This window comes from Calonectris borealis, chromosome 13, assembly GCF_964195595.1.
Source record: "Calonectris borealis chromosome 13, bCalBor7.hap1.2, whole genome shotgun sequence".
NCBI classification, from domain to species: domain Eukaryota; kingdom Metazoa; phylum Chordata; class Aves; order Procellariiformes; family Procellariidae; genus Calonectris; species Calonectris borealis.
In genome coordinates, this window is record NC_134324.1 from 12,690,355 (window position 1) to 12,713,535 (window position 23,181).

Genomic DNA, 23,181 nt, shown 5'->3' on the forward strand with positions numbered 1-23,181 from the left:
ACCAAAATAGCCCTTTTGTGGGTGCTGGGTTTGTAAAGCAGCAGTGGGCAGCTGGGATCTCCTTCCCCACAGCAGCTTGGGGCACTTACCTGCAGGAGACAAGCCAGTGCTGGCACCGCCTGTTGATCCCATCCCTCCATCCCGAAAATAGCCCTCATCACACATACCCCTGCCTAGCTGTGTGCCAGGATTCAACAAAAACCTGATGAGGCAGGCAGCAAACAGGCTGTTAATTTGATGTTTTAAGATGTCGTATTAATAATTTATGATATTTCAGGTTGAAATGACTTGTCTTTGTGAAAGTTCTTTTACTTTTTAAAAGTAAAATGGAAATTTGGTTTTCTTTTTAAAGCTAGAAATCAAAGTGAAGCATTTATTTTTAGACTGAACAACCTTTCCCTTTAGAATCACTTTAAATATGGCTTCCCAAAAAACATGTTTGATTTCACATTGCATAATGTCATAATAAAAAAAAAATACAAAAATTGGTACCCAATACCAGCAGGTCGTAGAATAAATGGAATAGAGCTAGTTAACTGTGAGGTCTCCTAAAATTAGTTACTGTAATTTGACATTTTCATTGCTGATCAGGAAGTGAATTTGAAGTCACTGCTGTTAAATTTGTGGATGATGAAGATAGCAGTCTGCGTGGCTTGCTCGCTGCACATTTGAGTACTCCCAATTTGACTACATCCAGAATGCATTTGAATACAGCTAAATGCGGAGGTCTGCGCCTGGGTGCGGGAGCGCAGGCAAGGCTGCCAGACTGAGGCACTCGTACCCGCACAGGTATCGACCGGGGGAAACGATGAAGCGATGGCAGCCCCGAGCACCGCTGCTGGAGGTTTCGTAGCAGGGCTCTGACAGAAAGGGCTGGAGCGAGCCTTGGTTATATAAACCAGGGGAGCCGTGAGTCAGAGCAGGGAATCGATTGGCCTCTGAATATGTCGCTGGTGAGACCGGGAAAGGGACTCTGTCTATATTTGGTTTCCAAAATTTAGAAAGGAAGTCAAGAAATCAGAAGAGGTTGGGAAAAGATGCTAAAAAGCAGTTCAAGGACTAGAGCAGGTGTTTTGCAGTAAGAAACCTAAACAGCTCAATTTGTTTACTGCAAAGGAGGTGGAGAGGTGACTTGTTTACAGGCTGGGTACACCTCCGCAGAGGGCGAGCGCTGGGTGGAAAAGGCTTGGTAACCTCCTCGAAAAATTCAGAACAACCACCAGAGTCTGAAAGTCTGAACCAGATAAATTCAAATGTAAAATTGCACACGATGTTTTTAGCTGCGAGAGAGTTTGAGCCGCTGGAATCAACCACCGGGAGGAGTGGGGGACTTGGCTGTTTCTTGCTGCTTTCCACACTTGGTCTCAGTGCTGTGGGAGAGACGCTGCAGCCAGATGCAAATACCAGTTCTTGTGCACAAAGCTGGGTACTCAAGTCAGTGCAACAGCATGTGACACGCCAGTGTCTGCAGCAGATGAGATGATGACCTAAGGATCCTGAATCTCTGTGGGCTCATGGGTGTGAGTGCTTTTCTGCTTACTGCCATGGGAGCAGGAGCAGGCCATGGGGGAGGAGGTGGAGCCCTGGCTTAGGTGATTTACACCAGAAGCAGATCTGGCATGGCATTTGGCAGATTGTTGTTATTTTTTTAGCACCCCTGAATAAAAGTAGTAATGACTGAGAGCGCAGGATGTGGGCTTGGAGACTACACAGTCATCAAACAATTCAGTTTGGGAAGAGACCTCAGGGTGTCTCTAGTCCAGCCCCCAGCTCAAAGCAGGGTCAGCTATGAGATCAGACCAGGTTGCTCAGCTCTTTGTCCACTCAGGAGCTGCAGGATGACACCATCCTCAAAGGTTCAGCTCTAATCTGGGGTAATCCTTGGCCCCTAAGGCTAGGTAGAAGAATTTCTCCTCTATGGTACATTCAACAGCTCTTCATTCCTCTGATCCCACTAATACACTGGTGCTGGTTTTGGTGGCAGCTCTCCCTAGTGGATGTTAGCCTTGCTGGGTGTTGCTAGCCCACTGTCTCTGCTGCGAGGGCTTGTGGACAAGGCAGGTTGTCATGCTGCGGTGCAGGTTGTGAATAAAAGCTGTCTGTGGGCATAGTTGAAGTTCGTGCTCTAAAAGAAACCTTGCACCATGCCGCACCAAAGCCTGTACATATCTTACTGCTTCTTTGCACATAGAGGTGCTCCCATGCAGCTCTGCACTTTGCTTAGAATAAGAGGCCATCCCTTGTACAGCAACGGCCACAGTTCTTTAAAACCCAGCTTGCTACAAGCAGCATTAATTTTCAAGTGGAGATGAATCCTTGCCCACAAGGGCAGCAGGCAGGGCTGTGAACGTCACACTGATGAGAGGGGAGCTGCTTGATTTCGTCCCCTGGGTCTCATTCCCCATGAGTCCAGAGCATCTGGGGAGTCTTTCTCCTGGGACTGTGGCTTTAGGCTTCTCAGTACTTCCAGCCTGTGAGTCCTGTCTGGCATAGTCCATGTGTAACCTGTTTGGGGTTAAAGTAAGAGGCTGTACTCTTGACTGAGTTAACAAACCCATTACCCTGAAACGTAAGGGATGAGTATTCCTTACCAGCCTGATTCCCCCTCCTCTCTTCTCCCATTACTGCTCTTTTCAGCCAGCACTTGGTAAAAGCCCCTGATCTCAGAGACGCTGTCCACTTCCTGGCTCCAAATTTTGACTGAGAGTACTTAGAAGAGGGAGATGCTCTGATGCTCAAATTTCTTTTCAACTGCTGTTGTAAATCTTTTTCTCTCTGGGAATTTTTGATACTTAGATGCTCTGTTTACCTAGTCCCCACCAGAATGTATTGTGTGGTCTCCCCCTTCTGGTAAAAGGAGGCAGTTTTTGAAAAGCAAAATGTCGTGTTTGGTGCATTTGACAGAGGCTTCTGATTCACAAGTCCCTGTCATGTCAGCTATGGAGATTATGTAGCCCAAGTCAAGGCTTGATGGACCACTTCTCACCTTTTTCTCCTGAATTCTAACCAGAAGTGGGAGTTCTGACCAATTTTTTCCTCTTCTCCTGGGGACTGTACTGCCAAGCTCAGCTGAAGAAGAAAAGTATGTCAGCAGGGAGGGGCTATGCTTGCTATCTGATGGTGTGGGCTTTCCTTTGGATCCTCTTCCAGATCACTTTAGTGAAAATGGGGGTGTCATCTGCTCGAGCTTGCCAGCTTAGTTCTCTCTCTGTGCTTCTTCATCTCTGCAGATGGTTACACGGTTGATGACATTGTCTTCTTCTGGCAAGGAAATGATTCTGCTGTCACGGGGATGGAGGTGCTAGAACTGCCCCAGTTCACCATTATCGAGCAGAGGCTCGTCAGCAGGGAAGTGGTCTTCACCACCGGTGAGTGTCTGCTGAAGGGATGCGATGGAATGTGCAAACCTTCTGCTGATCAATGTCAATGCGGTTGTTCCTCTGATTCAGATGCTGAGGCACTAACTTAGGATCTAGGCTTCAACTTAGGGTCCTGTTCCTTTGGAAAAGAGGCATCTTCTGTGCCCACCAAGTTTGCTTTTTTTTTTTGGCTGCTTCTCTTTAGAGACTTACGGGGTCATTTTTTTGCTGCAGTTGTTTTCATTTCTTAGTCAAAACACCAACTGAGCTCAAAACAGAACCTCTTTAGAAAGTTCTCATCCTTTACCTTATTTTTATGTGGTTTGCAACTGGCTCTTGAAGCTAATGTAGGTGCAATAGTAAGCAGAAGAATGTATCAGTTGAAAAGCAAGTAATCTATGAAATTATGCAAACCCATCTGTACACGGCAATAAAAAGATTTGGAGAGAATACCTTGGACAACTCAGATACTGCGAGTTGGAAAGTTGAGGAATTTGGAAAGTTTGGATTTTGGTTGCTGTCTTCACTTTGATCTGGCATGGAATTCACTGCCAAAACAGTGTGCCATACACCTGTTACATAGGACAATTTTTGAAATGCCATGAAATCACAGCCTGAGTCTATCAGTGGTGGTGGCAGACGGGGATGTTGTTACAATAGTGTCTCAGGGGCATGCTGGGAGCAGGGTCCCATTGCAATGGTAATCTAGAGATCCACAGCAAGAGGTAGTATTCCTCCAAAAGAAGTTTGCAGTCTAAATAGGTAAGACCTTCAAAAAAAGACTGGTGAAGTACTGTGTTCAAGCTACGCAAATGGCACATAATGGTGAGAGAACATAACCTCCTTTTTCCCAGTCTACCCCCTTGATCATTAAAGACTCTTGTTCTCTTGTTGCTTTAGCTGCCAACCCACGATTACACCCATATTTCAGGCTGCTGTGTTGCCTAAGGGACGGAGCTGAGAAGGAGGAATGACTTGGACTTTGTTTCACAGCAACGAGAGAGGCCCTGCTTTGTCCCTGTCAAAATGACCCTGCTCCAGTGGAAGGACTGTAAAAGTACTTATTGTCATCACTAGCCCCATTGGGTTTACTAAAAGATTAGAAGGAAGTTGCAACAGCTTGGGAAACAAAAAAAAACGACCTACAGATTAACTAACAGTACTCTATTTGCATATGAATTTGCCCAGTCTGACCATAACCCATTTTTAGAACAACATGGGAAAAATACGATTCAGATCTTCATTGCTGTTTGGTGGAAAAGCTATCACATGAAACATTGGAAAATCATCTCACTGCATCCAGATACAGGGTTAAAGTCTCCTGTGTAAGCCTGTATCAAATTGGCGCGTACCATAATAGCAATTTCAGCACTGAAACAGACATTCTCCCATGATGTCTGATATAATAACGTAACTTATGTAGTTTCCTTTCTTCTTAATATTCTGAGCCAACTGAGCAGACTCTGAAGAGCCCCCTTCCAAAAATTGATGAGTCTGCAAAACCAAATGAAGAAAAAAAGAGAGATTTCTCATTATCTCTGCCTCTTGAGAACACTTTCCAAATAAAATTTCAATTCCTATTCTAATCTTTTACCATAAATACAGCCTTGCCCTCCTCTCAAACAACATCTCCCTTTAATATCTCATTGACAGGTTCATATCTGCGCTTATCCTTGAGTTTCCGGATTAAGAGGAACATTGGTTACTTCATCCTGCAGACTTACATGCCATCTATTCTCATCACCATACTGTCCTGGGTCTCCTTCTGGATCAATTACGATGCTTCTGCTGCACGAGTGGCACTGGGTATGTATCTTTTCATTATATGTTGAAGAAGGTGTTTTTTTTGAGGGAAATCAGCTAGGACAGCTGTAAGAAAGAAAATACCTTTTTCTGTATGAGGTAGCAGCTAAGCAAGCCACATAGGTCTGCCAAACTTGCGTCCCAAATGAAGGACATTTTTTCTGAGAACAAACTTCAAATTTTCAGCCAGAAGAGCTACTTTTTTTTGTTCAGAAGTATCAGTACTTCCCAAGATTGAGTCTGTATTATTTGAATCAGTAAAAATTCTACCATAAATTTCTGGGGGTGCAAGTTTAAACTCTATAACAAAAGCATAAATGGTCACAGCTTCTTAGACATCTGAGACACTGACATGCCATGAGCCCGCCAGTTCCTTCACTCTGGTTTGTACTTGTTTTCTTAAGAAGAGAAGTCTGGGCACCTCTTGGTCAACAGGTCTGCCAGGACTGGTTATTTGGATGATAAATGCTGAGGGTGGGTGGCCAAAGAGCAGTAAGAATGGTGATGGAATGGCTAAAATATGAAAAAAACAAAGGAAGTGGCATTACACCTTTTCATGATAGTTTAGGCCCCAATACAGACACTTTTTTTTTCTAGCTGAAGATCTTCATAACCAAGGCAAATGTGGGACAGTAGTTAAAGTCCAAGTTCTTCTTAAGCACATGTTCCTCTAAATAGGAAAGCGGAAAAAAATGAGGTCTTTCAAGCAACAGAAGGGAAGTGGGGGTGGATTGCAGATGAGGATTTTGAAGAAGAAACAGGAGAAAGGGGGGATGGCTGGCATATGAGAATGGGGCTGTGCAACATGATAGAAAGTTTAGAGGAAATAGGAGAGCCAAGGAGGGAGAAGGATTTAATCTGTGAGTGGTAAAAGGTTCAGAGAGGCAATGGAGCATAGGTAGAGGCTGGGTCTTACAGAAAAGGTTGGGGGCTTAAATTATCTTTAGGAGAAGACAGAGTTTGAGAAGACTCAGAGGAGAGATGGTTTGTACAAAGATATAAAATGATGATTTGGCTGTGCTTGCTTGGAGAGGCTGGAGCAGGGAGACAGGGAGGGAACAAGAACAACATGGTAAATTAAAAAGGTAAGTTGCATTGACAAGAGTATCATCAGTGAGAGAAGGAAAGACACCATGGCAGACATTGCTGGCACAGTGAAAGTACAAGCAGAAGGGTGGACATGAGATGCACAGCTGTTGAATTTCTGCTGACATCTGGATTCAAAGCAGAAGACAGAAGAAAAACATTGTAGATCAAAACTGGAACAGCTCTCCCTAAACTATTCCTGACAGTTCTCCATCTAACTTGTCCTTAAAAAGCTCCGAAGAAGGAGATTCCACAGCCTCCTCTGGGCACTTTATCTCCAGATTTACCTGCTCGTACAGTCAAAAAGCTCTTCTTTGCCTCTGTCCTAAGTCTCCATTGCAATTTGTCCAGTTCTTAATGGAGACGTGGAGAACGTTCTATTCCCCCTTTCTTTGCCCCAGATTTCTGGATATTTAGACAGTAGTCTAAATACAGACAGTATAATGTATATATATAAATATATCTCCCTTCTGTTTACTCTTCTGTGAACCAAAGACTATTCGTTCTTTAAATCTTTTATCAGGGATGACACTAAAGACACGATGAGGGTGAAGGGGAAACAGGACAACCAGAGGATGCACAGAGAGGTTTGAGAGCCATCACTGTAGAGGCAGGGCTGAAACTAGAAGAGCAAATTAGGGTCATGGAGACTAAGAGAAATGCCAACAGAAAGATGAGGAGGAGGGACACTAGAAGAAAAAGAGCTCAGCAAGGTAGTAAGAAAAGCAGGACAGCTGAGCTAGAGAAGTGGGAGAAGACAATTACGTTGAAGGGGAAAAGTTACTGCCCCCAAAAGAAGCATGAAGGCTCATTGCCATGTTTTTGAAGCTGGCAGAAGACTGTCAGAGAGACAGATCTGAGGCCACTCTTACAGTCCAGAGAAGGGAAGAGGCTGAGAAGAAACCAAAGAAGAGGACTGAAGCTGTAAGTTTAATCATGGTGCACCAGGCTCTTGGAGACTGAGTAGAGGGGGAAAAAGGGGTTCAATAAGATCAAGAAATGTTTATTTAAGATGCAGGAAATATGAGTAGGCCTAAAAAGAAGAGCGTGAGAACCATGGGAGGAGTGTGTACAGATGATAATTAAAGAAGTGAGCGGTAAAGCTGGTGAGAGGAAAGTGGGAATTGATGGGGTCAATGATGTAGACAGAAGCCTATGAGGCGGGAAAAAAGAGAGTGTCATGAAGAGGGAATCTCTTCACTCTTTCTCCTATTCATGGCACTGGAAAGACACAGCAGATTATAAATTCATGTCAAGGATACTGAGGCATTCAGTAGTGCCCAGGGAAGCCTGATGAGTTCATGAAGTGGAAAAAAGGGAGGAGAAGAGGTTGAGATACTGAGAGCAAAACTGAATGTTTCCTACCACATTGAGAGAAAGAAGGAGGATCAGGGAGGACTTAAAGAACCAAGGTCCAGCGAACGTTGATCCTCATTGTCCTGATAATACTCAGCTTTGATATTTTTTCCCACTGTTGGCGGCTGGTTTATTTTCTGCAGCGATTTGTACTGGGCAGCTGGGCTTAGAATAATGACGATTTTCTTCCCAGTTGCACTGCTCCCATCCCTCCTGAGGTTGTCCAGCTGAGAGGAGGGATGGGGAAGCTGAGAGTGGCGTTTCAGAAAACCATCCCACCCTGGTAACAGAGCACCTACCCTCTCCTTACAGGGGTCACCACGGTACTTACAATGACTACCATCAACACCCATCTGCGGGAGACTCTCCCCAAGATCCCTTACGTCAAGGCTATTGATGTTTATCTCATGGGCTGCTTCGTCTTTGTGTTCCTGGCCCTCCTGGAGTATGCTTTTGTCAACTACATATTCTTTGGGCGAGGTCCCCGGCAGCAAAAGAAACAGAGTGAACGGATCAGCAAGGCCAACAATGAGCGTCACCGTTATGAGGAGAAGAGGGTGAGAGAGCAGGTTTGTCTCCTTCTTTCATTGTGGCAGGAGAATTCAGACTCTCCACTGTTCATTTAGTCCTGGGTGAGCTGTGGAGCAGCCTTTCTTCTCTTCATGAGAGATGAACTCCTGTTTCCCTGTCTGGTGATTACTGGGAATTTTTTCTCCGTGATGATTTTGTCATTATCCTCAAGCCAGTCTCATCAGGACCATCCTCTTGCACGGGGCAGGTGTACCCAAAAGTACCCGTGTGGCTTTTGGTCCTACGGTGTTGGCAGAATCACACTACCCACTCAAAAGCTTGCTGCGAGCACATGTGGCTAGTCCTTCAACTCCAGCATCATCCATACATTTTCAAATGCAGAAGTCCAGGTTCAGAGCTCACAAATGACCCAATCAGTGGTACTGTTATACAGAAAACAGTTCAAAATCATCCCTGATGGTGTGGCCCTGTGTGCGTTTTGCACAGGACATCCCCACTACCTTTCTCTCTGTCTTCCTTGTTCTAGGTTGACCCATATGGTAACATCCTCCTCAGCACTCTGGAGATGAACAATGAGCTGCTGGCCACGGACATGATGAGCAGCGTTGGCGACTCTCGAAACTCTGTCATGTCCTTTGAAGGCTCAGGAATCCAGTTCCGCAAGCAGCTGGCCTCTCGGGATGGATTTGGTCACCACCCAACCCTGGACCGCCATGTCCCGCTGACCCACCACACCGCGGCCCGCAACCGTGCCAACTGCCGTCTCCGCCGGCGGTCATCTAAGCTGAAGCTCAAAATCCCAGACCTGACAGACGTCAGCACCATTGACAAGTGGTCACGAATCATTTTTCCAATCACCTTTGGATTCTTCAACCTTGTTTACTGGTTGTACTATGTAAATTGATGCCTGCAGCCTCTGAGAGCGATAGGGACAGACACTCAGACAATGACAACACAGGAGTGTTGTGGTCTTTTGGGTTTGGGTTTTACTCTTTACTATCATTATCATTTATTCCTTTGATTCATTAGATTTATTCTAAGCTTACTCTTCTCTTTTCAGCACATGTAGAACCATGGAGTGTGGGACAGGGTAAGGGAGAGAAGGGCATACGGGAGGGGGTTTGGTTTCAGGGAGGGATGTGTTTGTCTCAATTTTGGTTTCCTGCTGAAGGACTTAAACCATTGTAAAAAAAACAAAAGCCACCAAAAACCAAAAAAAGAAACGAAAAAAAAGAAAAAAATCACAGAAAAAAGAAAAAAAAACACACATAAAAAACAACAAAAAAAGAAAAGTTTAAAAAAAGGGGGGGAGATTTAAAGAAATTGAGTCAAAAACTGGTGGGGGGATAGGTTACCTTTGGCTGTGCTCACTAATGCGCTATTCTCACTTCCATTTCATTATGAATTTCATCTTTCTCTTCTCAGTATTATTATATTTTTTTAATCTTTCTTCTGTCACTGCTCTTAACCTCTTCATGTTTATTCTTTCATGAATTCATGAGGTGGTGGGGTTTCATTCTCATGCTATGAGATTTTTCTTTTCTTTTTCTCTCTCCCTCTCTCTTGCTTACAAGCCTAAAAGAATCTTTTAAACCAACAAATAAAAAGAATATTTATTTTGGAAGAGCTGGGAAGGGGGGAGGACAAGGCAATTATTTGGGAGGGAAAGGGCAATGTGGGGTTATGGGAGGGGGGGAGGAGGGAGCTTATCAAAAACAAAGGCACATTTGCAAGTTGCCTTTTTCCACCTTCAGGAGTTTGCAAGCTGTTTTTCCTGTATGAATGTGTGTGTGTGTGCGGCGCATCTCTGTGTGTGTATGTGCACATGTATGTAGATACGGATGTGTGTGTGCAAGCATGTTTTCTGGGGAGGGGAGCTGGGGAGGGGGGTTTTGTAATGTCTTTTGTAGAAAGAGAACACAGATGACATTTAACCGGCAGTGTTTTGGGGGGAATAGCAGGGTTTTGTTTGCTCATTGCAACTTTGTGAGGTTGGAGTCCCAGTTTGAGTTAGAGCGACAGAGCTGGGGAGGTAGATTGTGCAAATATACGCTTGCTGAGGAAAGAGAGGGCTTTGGGGATCAGCAATGGAACAGTGCTGCTGTTCACCACTGGCATCTGATCTCTAGTAGACTAAGCTGATTCAGTCCTGAAAGGAGAGGTTGTTCCTAATCATTCCCACCCTGCATCTTTCTTACTGAGTTTGGGGAGAAAAGCAGTTGCAGGACTCTGAAAACTCAACCCTTTCCCCCCTCTACTTGTTCCTTGTGCCAGACAAGGGACGTCACACTCCAGCCCACTGAGTGACCATAGCCTACGGCAAGGTGCAGGAAAGCGTGGATGTCGTTTAACTTCGTTGTGTTTCAGGACAAAAAAATCCAGGAATGATAACTATCCCCTTTCCTAAGAAGTTCAGAAGCAAATGGTGGGCTGGCACCCTCTGATCTGTACTGCTTCCATCAGGCCTTCCTTTATGTCTGTTAATGCATGTAGAGTGTAGAGAAGAGCACCCTGTGCCCCTTCTTGCAGAAGATGTAACTAAGGATGCAGTAGAGTTCCATGGAGCATCATCCCACTGGAAGACTATGGTCTTCAAAGACCAGGCAGGGTGAAGGTTGCAATGAAAATGCTGAGCTTGTCAGTGCTTGTGGAAGCCCCTAAGTCTGTAGCAGCTTCCATCCACAGGCACTCATTATAAAGGTGCAGAAGGGTAACTTGGCCTTGGACAGTAAGGTCAACTTTTTCCAAAGGAGCCAGTGACTTTCAGGAGAATCACTGAATTATTGGCCACTTTGGCAATCACTGATGATGGATAATCTCCCTTATAATATTAATAAAAGCCATGAAAATAATAAATTCACAAGTGCAAAACTTTAACCCTAGGGTCATTCTGCCATTCCTGGAGTAATGACGAGAACCGTGTTCTTACCTGATGGAGGTTTTTACATGCCAGACACACACACACACAACACACTGCCTTGAATCCAACCATCCCTTTATTTTCATGCTAGCATTTTCTTCCTTTTTCGTTGATTGCCATTGCTTGGGAATGATCCTGGAAAACAGGAAACTCCTGGTTTTCAGATGACAGATGCATGTAATGCACATCTTTTCGTTCACTAATTTATGTCTGTACAGTGCTATGAAAATGTGAATCATTATAGGCCTGACCTAGTAACACTGAAGTCATGGAAAGTTTTGCCTTGACTTGGTTGAAACAGGATCAGGGCTCATCAGAGTAATAAGTATTGTTATTTTTATATCAGTAATGTGTCTTATGCATTTTCCACTAAGCAGAAGTAAAGCACCCATCCTCCTCAATCACCCCCAATCTCTGTCTCCCTCTCTCATGTTCATGCATGCACATATTTGGTCCAGGCCTCCCTGGACTCACCAGGGTTTTAGCACAATTGTTAAATCAGACTTAGATTCCCAGCTGCCCTGCAAAACGGTCTCCTGCTGGTTTCCACATTCAAGAGCGATACTGTTGAAAATGGGTTTTCCCAATGTTATTGCAGTTTATGGTCTAGATGGATCTGTATAGGAATAAGAGTCTGAAGAGTGAATGGAGCTGGATGATAGGGCTAGGGCTGGATTAGGTAGTTTCCTCTACCAGATACGCAGGAAGTTAAAGCTTGGCCACTGGAGAAAGTTACACTTTCTAGTGGGATTCTATTTGGAAATGGCTTTTAATGTTTTAATGGAAGTCATAAAGTTGTGTTTTATGGCATCAGCAGTATAATGTAGGTGGATATATGCATGTCAGATGACTGCGGTTCCCAGAGGGAGGCTGCCTATCAGCAGGTTCAGTTTTTAAGGGGAGTCTAACCAGCTGATTGATGATTAAATACAATATCTAAACACTTACCCTTTATATATGTGATTGCAATGTAAAGGGTGGTCAGAACGATAGAAGGGAAAAAAAGAGGCAGTTATAAGAAGCCTATTAAGATTGGAGGGAGAACAAATGGCCATGTGGTAAGAAATTATGAAGCTGAGGGAGATGACTCAGGAACTCCAGTAATTTGATAGTTGTAATAAAAGCCTGACAAATACGTGGTAGGAGTTAGGCACCTGAGAGCTCTCTCAGCTGGTCCCAAAGACCAGCAGTGGCACACAGATGATGCAAAACCCACCTGTGCTCTTTGCTGCTCGGGTGCTGAGCCCCACATGGAGTGGGTCCTGACTGACCCCATCCAGCACCCTGCAGGTACAGCCCAGGGCCTCCAGCAGCTGGAGATCAGGCGCAGGAGGGCTGTGTTTAATATTTGAGGCTTCAATCAGAGATTGAGCCCAGAATTTCATAGCGACAATCCAAAAGCTTTCCAGGGAAAAAGCACTGCTCAGCTTATTTCTTCACCTGCTGGGACTGGGAGCCAGACTCCTTTGCTATTGCCTTGGTTCTCTGTTGGCTGGGTTCTCTTTCTTATCAGGAGTCATCCTAGTTTCTCTCTTTGAATGTTTCTGACCTGGTATTACCAGGTCAGTTTTACTTCATAGAGTCAGTCTTAGTATATCCAGACATCTGGACTTTTTGGTCCTACACAATAATCTTTGCCAAAGAGTGTGCAGTCAGGACTTCTCACAGTTCAGGAACTGCCTTATAATTTCTGGTGATGGGGCAGAATGCTGGAGAACAACTGAGTGTCCTGTGAATCAGATGAGTAATAGAAAATGTGTTCCCGTACAGGGGTGAGGGAAGAATGCTGAAGGCCTTTAGAAATGCCCTCCTCCAGAACCGAGGTGGCACCTCCATTTTCCCCCTCCATAACCATCTGTGTCCACCCCTAAGAAAGGCAACAAACCTGTGTCTCGTTTTGAGGTCTAGTGATCCAGAAAGGAGATAGTGGAGAAAAAAAGGCATTTTAATCATACTCAAGGCTCAGAAGTTTCAAGCCATCACAAGCACGAGGAAAGGAAAGGCATGAACCTCTCTTGCAGTGGGTACAAAGCTTGTGTTATTGGAAAGGTGGAAAAGATTTCCACGCTGCAGCTTGTGTGCCCACTGCTGTCCATCTTTTCTTCACAAAGGGAGAGCAGTGGGGAAAGGAGGAGGAAAGAGTGAGAGTGCTGTTCCAAAGTGGAGCTTCTTCTGACTTTCACTGCAGTGGTGCAGGAGGCAATTCTGATCGGGGCTTGGTTTGTTTGCAGCTTGGGACAGGATTGCTGCTTGCTGGGTCGTGTTTTTTAGCAGAGACTGTAACACGAGCGTGAGGGATGGTCCAGGCTGCCTGAGGGAGCTGGGCTGGGGGAGAACGTTTTGCACCTTTCCCATGCATAACAGCCTAAGACAGGCACGTGGAGGAGGAGAACAAGGAGGAGAAATAGAAATGAAATCTCTCTCAGGATATACATGGCCAACACAACTCTATCGCTTCATTTTCTGATATTGTATAGTGCTGTCACTCAGGGACCTTTAGGAACTAGGACCTTGGGACTGTAATCCTACTTGTCCCCCTCCTATCCCCCCTTCACCTTGAGTATTAAGAACTGAAGAGAGAATGAGAGAAAGAGCAAAAGAGGAAAATAAGAGCCCTGGTAGCAAACCCCTGCTATTCCATGGGTAAAATAAAGCTTTGGTTACTAAGGTAAAAGGAAAATGTATACCTTTATATTCATGTCTTCAAGCATAAACCAGCCCGTAGTGTATATAGGGTAAGTTCACAGTGCATGAAACAAACAGGACTGTAGGTCTAACTGGCATCCAGCTTTCTTGCATGCACATCTGACGCCACGCCAGCAGCTTATGTCTTGCAAATAAGTAGGGAACTTGCCAAGGCTTGGCACTTCCTCTGTCCAATGGACAGCACATCCACTTCCCAGAAACAGAGCTATGCGGGGAACTGATCTGGCCAGTCTGTTTGACCAGATCTGCTCCAGAGGCTCTGGCAGGAGAAGATAAGGGGTGGGGGAGGGAGTTGGTTTTGTTTTCTTTCTTGTGGGGAGGAGGAAGGCGTTTTAAATCTCTGAGCTGTTATCAGGCAGAAGAGAAACCTCTGGAGCTGCAGACCAAAGGACAGTGGCTTTAGGGAAGGTGGTTACTGAAATTCTAATGGAGAGGATGGGATGTGGAAGAGGTGGTTGTTGGGAGAGAGCTGTAACTTCAGAAGCAGAGCAAATAGGAGAGAGGTAGTGAAAATATATGTGCAATACAATAGATTTGAAGGGACTAGAGCACTGAAAACGGGGGACCTCCACTGAATCAGACAGGCTGGGTGCAGCTGCAGGCAGCACTCAAGGAAACCCAGCCATGGCAGCAGTCCCTGGTGGGCAGAGGCTGCAGTCTCTGGGAGATGGTGAGGTCAGGAACAGGGAAAATAGAGGGACACTCATGGTGCTCTGCCATCAGTATGAGCTCAGTCCCTTTAGGCAGGGACAATCATTTGCATCTGGACAATGTTGCAGCAGCTGGGCTGGGATGCAGAGGGGTGCGACCACCGTGCCAAGCTGCGGCAACGGCTGAGCTCTACCCTGGTGTCAGAGATCAGAGCCAACTGGGCAAGAAATGCCATGTGGGTTACTAAATGCTTTCTTGGAGATGAGACTGGGCTTACCAAGCAGGGTGGGATGTCTTTACAGTAGACATAGAAATTGGGTCGGGGGCATGGGTCGGGTGAGAGATGTAAAACCTATGTGTTGGAAGCAGGACCTAATGCAGATGCTGGGAGGGAGGGAGGAAGAGTGGGAGGGAGGGAGGGAAGGGAATGGAGACTGGGGAGGAGAAGATGTATATAGTGTTGGGGCTTGGGTTTTATTTTTCATTTGGTTTTTGTTTGGTTTTGTTCTTTTTTTTGAAAAAAAAAAAGATGTTTGATTTCTAATGTCTTGATGTAAACCAAATAAAAATGGTTCTGTACATTCAGAAGTAAAGAACAGCTGAAAGGTGACAAGTGTAATAAAGAAACACTGTCCTCCAGGCTGATACTATAACGCATTTCCCCAGACTTTTCCGACAGGGGTTGGAGGGCAAACCTAAACCTGTGCCTCTGCCTGCTCGGAGGCACAGCCCGCCGGGATGGTGACTTTAGGGCTGGCTCCCTGATCCACCTCCAAGCACAGTAAAGAAGAGGTGGGCGGTAGAGGTGGAAGTGATGGTATGTAAGTAACTTTTCAGTGTTTGATCCCACCATCCCTTAGGCCAATGGGAGGAGGCTGTGTATTAGACTCTAATCTCTTACGCACATGATCTCTTCCTGGAGAGCTAACCTGCACTATGCCTTACTGTATCTTGGGATGTAGTGAAGGGGGTGAAGATAATACCAGGTATCACTTGCATAAATGAAGTAATGCAGATGGGGTAATGGCAGTATGAGCCTGAACTTTCTTTGAGAAGCTGTTGTTGCTGCTGCTGCTTTCTACCCTGTGACTTAGTCTAGGGTGACAAGTGCTAGGAAATGTCCAGCTGCTCAGAAGAGGTACAAAGAAAGTCCTCCATGTGAAAAGATTTATCTTAACACCCTTTGCAATTCAATAGAAACTTGCCTGTGGGTTCCTGGCTATTTGTGAAGGATGAGTTTGGAAGAGAGTGCAAAGCAGGGGCCTTGTGTTAAGCTTAGTTATCTGTTCTAGTGGCCATTGGCCCTGCAGAGACAAATTCTTCAGCAGAAGTACAGAAGGTCAGAAGTACAAATGAGTGGGCTCAAGTGTAGGACATTTGATTGAATTTGGACTGAGGGACACCTGCTTTCTGTGCTGCTTCCACTTAGCAGAAATGAGTAATGGGGAATGCCAAGGATGATGATGGTAGTAGGTCTGAGACATATAGGTAACCCTCTGTGTTACAATCCATCTTTGTCTGGACTGGGAGGAGTGTCAAGGGTAAAAAGCAATATGAGAAATTGCCTGTCTGTCTTGCCTCCATGCGGCAGAAGTGTGGCTTCTTTCTGCAGCTGGGCCAATGAATGTTGTATTGTTTGTGTTACTGCAGTGAGGCTAAAAGAAAAAAAAAATTACATGGAAGGCAGACCAAAACGAAGTCTCAGTCCTCTTAGGAAAAGCCATTCTTCAGCAGTAAGGCTTCTCTCCACTGCAGCTGCCACTCCAGCTAGAGTGCATCTGTATGGTGCAGCCACACAGTCCTGACTTAGCCATTTCTGCTGATGAGCAGGCCAAGGACTGATGGGTAAGCAAGGACAGGTGTTTTGCAGAGACAAAACAAGGAGGAGTTGTGTGAGCATGAACTCCTGCACTCCATTGTGCTCTAGTCTAGAAAACCCTGGAACAAAATGCGGTCCCTTGCTCCAAGAAGTTTATGCTGTCACCATCCCACTCTAGAGACAATGGACCCAAACCTCCTGTTCTCGACTCATGCTGTGGGCTGCCTGCTCCCATCTAAGATAGCCAGAACTTGCCAGTGCCACAGGCAGAAAGCATTTACAGAGTAATATTGAATATGTGTATGACAAAGTGGGAAGGTGAGAGGTGGTAGACCCATTTATGATACAGGGATGCACATTTTATCATTTGCACAGGCTGAGCATTTATACCGGCAGACTTTTCCCCCCAAAAAGGATGAGATAGCACAGTGGTGAGTAACATTATTTCTTTGAAGAGGTGATAATTTCTCCTCCAGTATGTGTTTTAAACAGTAGATCAGCATTGGTTTGCCTTCTGTAAAGGCTAATGCCTCCCAGATCCCAGTGCTATGCCAGCTGAATTATGTGGGGCAGCTCCAGGGTTAAGTGCCATATTCAGTTAAGTGCTGGGGGGGGGACCTTGTGCTTATTTGGGGACCTTGCTGGGCATCCAGTGGACAGAGTGTCCAGGCAGGAAGGTCAAAGATCTTTTCCCTGACTTTCCCACCCCTCTGGACATGCCTTTGACTGCAGTGTGCTTCACTGGGTATGCTGTCACGTGGCTCACGCTGCCCAGCTACTCAGATAGCCCTGGCACTGCTGAGTCTGTTGGGGACGACTTGGGGACCAACAGGCTGGGAGAAGCCAGGCCAACAAGAAAGGAAAACATGATTGCCTTTGTTGTGATGCCGGTGCTGCTTGGGGACTGAGACAAGGGGCAATGGCCTGTTTTTCAGCATCAGGAACACCCTGTCTCAGGTTAACAGAGGCATCTCTTTGTGGCTGATCTCAGCTCTCCTCTGCAGAAAGGAACCGGTACTGCCTCTTTGCTGACAGATGCTCTGCCCCACATTGGGATGGACTCGCTCGACCCCACTCAGTCCTTGAGCAGATCCTCTTTATTTTTGCCTGTAGGGGATGGTGCATATGGTGGGTCTCTTCTTTCTCATCACCATCTCCTGACTGAGCCCAGGGCCATGGAGACTGTGATGCTGCAGCACCAAGCCTTGCTGAGGCAATGGCCATTCCCAGCAAGACTAGAGGGTCTCAGTGGTGAGTGCAGGAGGTGAGCAGGTAACTCCTCACTGCAATGATGGCTGTTGCGCGATATCATGACATGTCAGGTGGGAGGCCAAAGAAGAGGCACGCCTCGTGAAAGACCTGGTGCTGGCATAGCTGGCAATGCTTAACCTTGTTTCTCCAGACACAGTGGCCCACAGGACCTGAAGTTCTGGGGACCGCTGTACCACCTGCCTCAGGGACATCTGGGGACCCATCAGGGGTGTTTTGAACAGGAATATATCTTCTGCTAGTGCAGCTTCAGGTTGTTGGCAGAGATCTCACCAGCCTCGTGCCCCATGAATTTGGAGGCAGAGAGAAGGGAGACGTGTCCCAGAGCCTCTCAGAGACAGAGACTGGGCAGAAATCCCTGAGTTTCAGCCCCTGCCAAGGCTAGGTGATGATGAAGGAATTGGTTAACAAGGGAGGTGAGGTTGCCCCAACCTTCCTCTCTCCCATTTCAAATGCACTGAAGCAAGAAGGGGAGGATGGGCAAAGCAGAGAAACACAGTGGGATTAAACTCACACCATGCCCCAGTCCAGCAAAGCACCATCCCTTGCTCAACTCTGAGCACAGGAGCAGTCCTGACGACTGCGCATCTGCTTAAAATCATGTCTGGATCCAACAGCTTCACTGCGTTGGGGCCAATGTGCTTGGCAGACCAAAAGGGAAGATTCTTAGAGAGCAACCCCCTAGAAAGGCTCAGCAGTTGTCACAGAGAAGAATTTCTAACATCTGGAACAATGAATAGCTAGGTGCTGGAGAAGAAAATGAAAAAACTGAGAATAAAGGAGAGCCTCAAGAGTTACCCAGAAAAATCCCATCCGTTGGCAAGTACACATGACCCTGGTGGCAGGACCGTTGTCCAGTCTGCAGTATTTTTCTTTCCATTGCCTGGCATGTCATAATATTGTGTCTTTGTGTGAAATCATGTCACCTTTCAGAAGAGAAACCAGTTTCTGAAGGACAAATGCACGTTCATGATGTGCTCACCACAGGGATGCTATGCCAAGAGGTATGGAAGCAAACAAGATTAGACCTCTAAGGCCGGGGCATCATTCCCAGGAAAATCTAGACCATTTATGCCAATGTATCATCCTCTCAAACTGCACCCATCCATCTTCATCTCAAAGACGAAGAAGTGGCAACATCTTTTCTAACTGGGGACATCTTATGTGGCCTGAAATTCAGACAAACAACTAACTGAACAACAATGACAACAGGACAGGGAGATCAATGGCAATGTCAATGTATACTGTCAAAGGGACTGCTGTGAACCATCTTAACATACTCTGAGTGGCTGCGTTGCATCCTGTACAGCATCACAAAAGAAAAGAAACAAAAAACAACAAAAAAACCAGAACAAAATACCCATTTTTATGATCTTTAATTTGCATTTTCTGCATGAAATAAGACCTTGATCCTTGTCTTTTTTCACAAAAGCAGATTCTGCTTTAACTAATGTAAAAAAAAAAAGGAAAGAAAAATAATGTTTCTAGCAAAGTGATTTAGATGTAGAAATTTTTGTAAAAAAAAAAAGGGAAAAAGAAAAAAAAAGGGAAAAACAACAAAGAAATAAAATAAAATTACCTAAAGAGCCATCTTTGTCTACTCTAGAGGTGGGAAGGTGTGATTGGTGGGTGGCACTTTCTGCTCTCAGAGCCGTCCTGTGTCAGTTGGAGAGGCGTCCGAGCCCACGCCGTGCTGCGGGAGGGCTCCCAGGAAGGGTGTGCTCACTAATTACTGCCGGGTGCTTTCAAAAACTGTCTCCTTCAGCTTCTTTTAGGTAGAGTGGGCAGGAGGGCAGGGGGAAAGGTGGGAAGGGGCAAAGAGAGTTGCCTTGATTTTATTTTGGGGTTTTGTTTGGGATATTTTTGTTCCTGCAGTGACAGTTTTTGAAAGGTGGTGATGAACAAAAGTAAAAACAAACAAACTTGAAAATAGTTTACAATTTTGTACAAATCATTATAAATACTAACAAATGTTTTTAAAAATGGTCCATACCAGTGCCAAAATAATGTAATGTGTACATTAATTTCTTCTCTTTTTTTTTTTTTTTTTTTTGAAAAAAGATGTTAAAACACAAAAAATACTTCTTTTTTAACAAATGCTGTATGTGGACATAAATGTACTTGAACACTGTTAATTATTAATTGGTTAGGAATCTTTCTTGGGCTTTTGGGTTTGCTTTTTTTTTCCTACCCAGAACAAAAATAACACTTATAAAATACAGCCTTTAATGGAGAAACAGTCAACTTTTTCTCTGCTGGTACATGTTTCCATTTTCAAGGCCAAACCTGTATTACCAGCCTCTAAAAAGCAAATCAACCTTACCATCCAAGGACTCAAACTTGTCCTTAACTTTAAACATAACTGTACTGATGCCATTTGAAATGTGTGTCCAAAGGACTTTGCTAAGACTTAAGCAAAATTTTCTGCATGTTCAAGCGTTCTGCTGGGTTGAACCAGGAGCTGAGGTACGCACAAGCTCTATGGCACTGCCTAGAGGAGAGGGGAAAATTAGAATAAATCCCCAGTCTTATTTTTCCACCATAAGGTGAGTAACTTACTCTAACTTTGAGGAACAAAGATCAGAGATTACATTTTCAAAGGCTCTTGAGTCCTATTTCCATAAGCAAATGAAGTACTCAAGCACTTCTAGACTTTGCCATGCTAACCAAAAGTGGATTAGACAGGACCATTTTCAGAAATAAGGCATTGAGGTATTTTATGTTAATAGGCTGAGGCTTAAGCTCCTAAATTTATTTTTAAAAGTTTAAAAGTCTTGGCCTTTTGACATCATCTAGAATTTTTTTGCATGTGCAAGTAAGGCTGTCTGGACAGCTGTTGCAGAGTGGGCGAGTGTGTTGAGCGGCCGAGGTGCTGCAGCATGTTGGCATCACTCAGTGAGGGGCTGTGGGGACACGGGTGGGTGCTGTTAAGGAGGTGGGATGCGTGGTGAGCTATGACCGCAGGTAAAAAGAGGGAGCTGGCTTTGAATCCCCACTTCCCTGTGGTGCAAAGAGATGTTACCACTCCAAAGTCTCTCACCGCAGCTTCACTGGGTGTCCATGCTCCATCCAGGCTGCGTTCTTCACAGCTTGGTCTGTGGCTTTATGCTTTAAGCATACATCTAAGCATTAAAAATACAAGGAAAGTGAGTAGTGCAGGGATGCTGGTGGGATGCTGGAAGTGTGCTTGCCACTGATGGGACTATCTTTGCATCCCTGAAGCAGAGAGATGCTGTCTCCCCCACACTCAGACAGGAAAATAAGAAAATTTACACTGCCTGATATGCTCCAGCTGGGCATTCAGGTGTCTGTATCTCTTCTCAGCTGGGACCTACTGGCAGTGGGATCAGTATGGATGCTAGGATGAAAAGTCAGGAATAAAAATGGTGCTAGGAATTGCATTCAGCACTCAACATGTGAAATCCAGTCCTTGTTCCCTCCTCCAACACCGACCAAAGCCAATGCCCATTCAGCAAACCGACTGTATGATATTTGGCAGGTAATGGCGAGGAAGGTTTCTTTTTTCCCTTTGGATTTTTTTTCACTGAAGTATATATATAATATAAAACCATGACCTTGCTTTCTTCAAATATGACAATTCAACTTTTAGCTCTCCTTACCAGCCATTAGGACAGTTCTTGTCTTTAAAAGCCCCGAAGCCCTGCTGAGCTGAGAGGCTGCCCTTTCCTTACACAGCTGCAGCACTGGGGAGGCCCCGGTAGCATTACTGCCCTCTCCTCTTGGACTTCCTTCCCACTGACCCCATATTTGCTTAAAGCTGAATCTTTTCAAAACCTAACACGTGAGCTAGAGGTCCTCAGTCTTGGATGTCCAAACTCTTGAGGGTCTCAGCCTCACCAAAATCATAGATGAAAGCTAAAGAGGCTTTGCCGCCCAAAAGAAACAGTAAAAGCCAATTATTTGGTAGCTTTAAAAGAAAATAGCAAGTCGATAGTGCCTGCTGAGTTTATGTTTAAATAATGGGAGAATAGGGAAGAGGAGAGCAGCACAGCGGAAATCTTTTCAAGCTGTTCAAGTTCCTGCTAACCTGCCACTCCGGAGAGCTTCTCTGATGCTCTTTTTCCTCCTGCCTTCATTTTATTAAAGAGATAACTGTGTGTATGTTTAGCTGCTGGAAAAACTCCTCATCTTGCTGTCTCATTTAATTTAAAGTGAGATTTTAGCCCTGTTAATCTCACCTTACCTTCCTGTTCTCTTCTGTTTAATCTATTGTCCCCTGGGTTTCCATGGCAAGATCTCACACTGCATCAGGGAAAAAGCTTTAATGATTTCTTCTAGTCATAGTTCGGGACAAGGTGCTAATGACCGCTTCACATCCATAGATAATCTTCAGGGTTCACACCTGCCCAGGATAACTACCCTCTGTCCTAGATTAGAATTTCAGCAATTTTGCTGTATTAATCCATATCCTTAGTAAGCAGCACCAGTATATACCCAAACATCCTGGAAGCCCAAATAGGGTAGGTCTACACTGTTTGCAGCAACAAACACCCTGTTAAATTCAATACCTGTCCACCTCTGTTATGGGGTACCGAAAGGATTTTTTGTTAATAACAGCAGGGATATTGTTATCATTAATGGTGCTAGTAAACTTATTGAATATTTAAATAATGATAGACCTCCACCTTTTCAAAAGCCCTTACGTGACTAAAGCATCCAAGTTCCTCTGACTTTTCAATGGCTTGGGCATTTAAGTTGCATAATAGTAATATCCAAAGTGAAGTGATATGAAAAGTTTGTAAAAACATTAATAGTGTGTTCAGATTGATTTATTCTGGAAATTCTCTTGCTGTTGGAAAGAAGAAATCCTCAAGATCAGTTTGTAAAACAGCATGCAAGAATATCAATACACTCCCTCCTAACTCTATTTGCAGGAAATACCACTGCAGATCAACCTCCAAAAGTTTGGAAGATAGCAACAAGGCAGAGTTTAGTGCATTGTTCTGCCAAATATCATGCATTAAAGTGAATGTATAGCCTCTTAAATTTGAGAAAGAACAGACATTCTAAAAAAAGAGTTGTTTTGGAAATTTCAAACTAATGTCTTTAATGCATGTGAAATCTTCAGTGTCAAAAAGGTTTCATTTTTTGTTGATATATATTCGGAGCATTTTGTGTCCAAGAATAAATTATGTTTTGACCTGTATCGACACAATTTTCATTGACTAATTTCAGACAGGCAGAGGCAGAAGGAGGGAAATTCAGAAAAAAATTGAGAGCAAAATGGATTCTAAAACTTAAAAGAAATAAAGTATTATTTCAAGACACCTGAAAAACATGTCATTCGAATCACCATGATTTCACTGTTTTTTTTACAACTTTTGAAAAAATGCAGATTTTTGAAGAAAAAAATAAGAATAACAAACATTTTCTAGCCAGTTATCTTGTGAAGTCTCATCTAATAGACCCTGTGCTGAAAAGCCCTTGTAAGTCACTTTCTGCCTGGAGAGTAGAAGGAGCCAAGCCGAGTCAGCTGCAACCCAAACACGTGGTTTGAGGGAGCCTAGACGTTTTGTGGTTGCTGTTTAGATCATGCGGCTTTCCCCCAGACAATACATTTCTCCAAATGAGGGTGACGCTGAAGCAGCTGTCTAAATCGGGCACTGTGTCAACAGTTTAAATATTAACTGTTCCATGTGTTCTCACCAGCCCGTGGGAAA

At 44.6% G+C, this 23,181-nt stretch overlaps 1 protein-coding gene across 2 annotated transcripts in view; it reads left to right on the forward strand.

Annotated features, from left to right (window-relative positions):
• The window catches only part of LOC142087720 (gamma-aminobutyric acid receptor subunit beta-4), a 75,941-nt gene extending 66,495 nt beyond the window's left edge, over positions 1 to 9,446 (forward strand). Inside the window, exons 6-9 of one of the 2 annotated variants that reach the window (XM_075162258.1) lie at positions 3,231 to 3,368; positions 5,013 to 5,165; positions 7,917 to 8,161; positions 8,662 to 9,321. In XM_075162258.1, the coding sequence (XP_075018359.1) occupies positions 3,231 to 3,368; positions 5,013 to 5,165; positions 7,917 to 8,161; positions 8,662 to 9,039 (914 nt within the window). In that variant the 3' untranslated portion in view covers positions 9,040 to 9,321. Of the gene's footprint in view, positions 1 to 3,230; positions 3,369 to 5,012; positions 5,166 to 7,916; positions 8,174 to 8,661 lie in introns of both variants that reach the window. The other variant, XM_075162257.1, reaches the window with a different exon arrangement.
• The last annotated feature ends 13,735 nt before the right edge of the window (positions 9,447 to 23,181 follow it).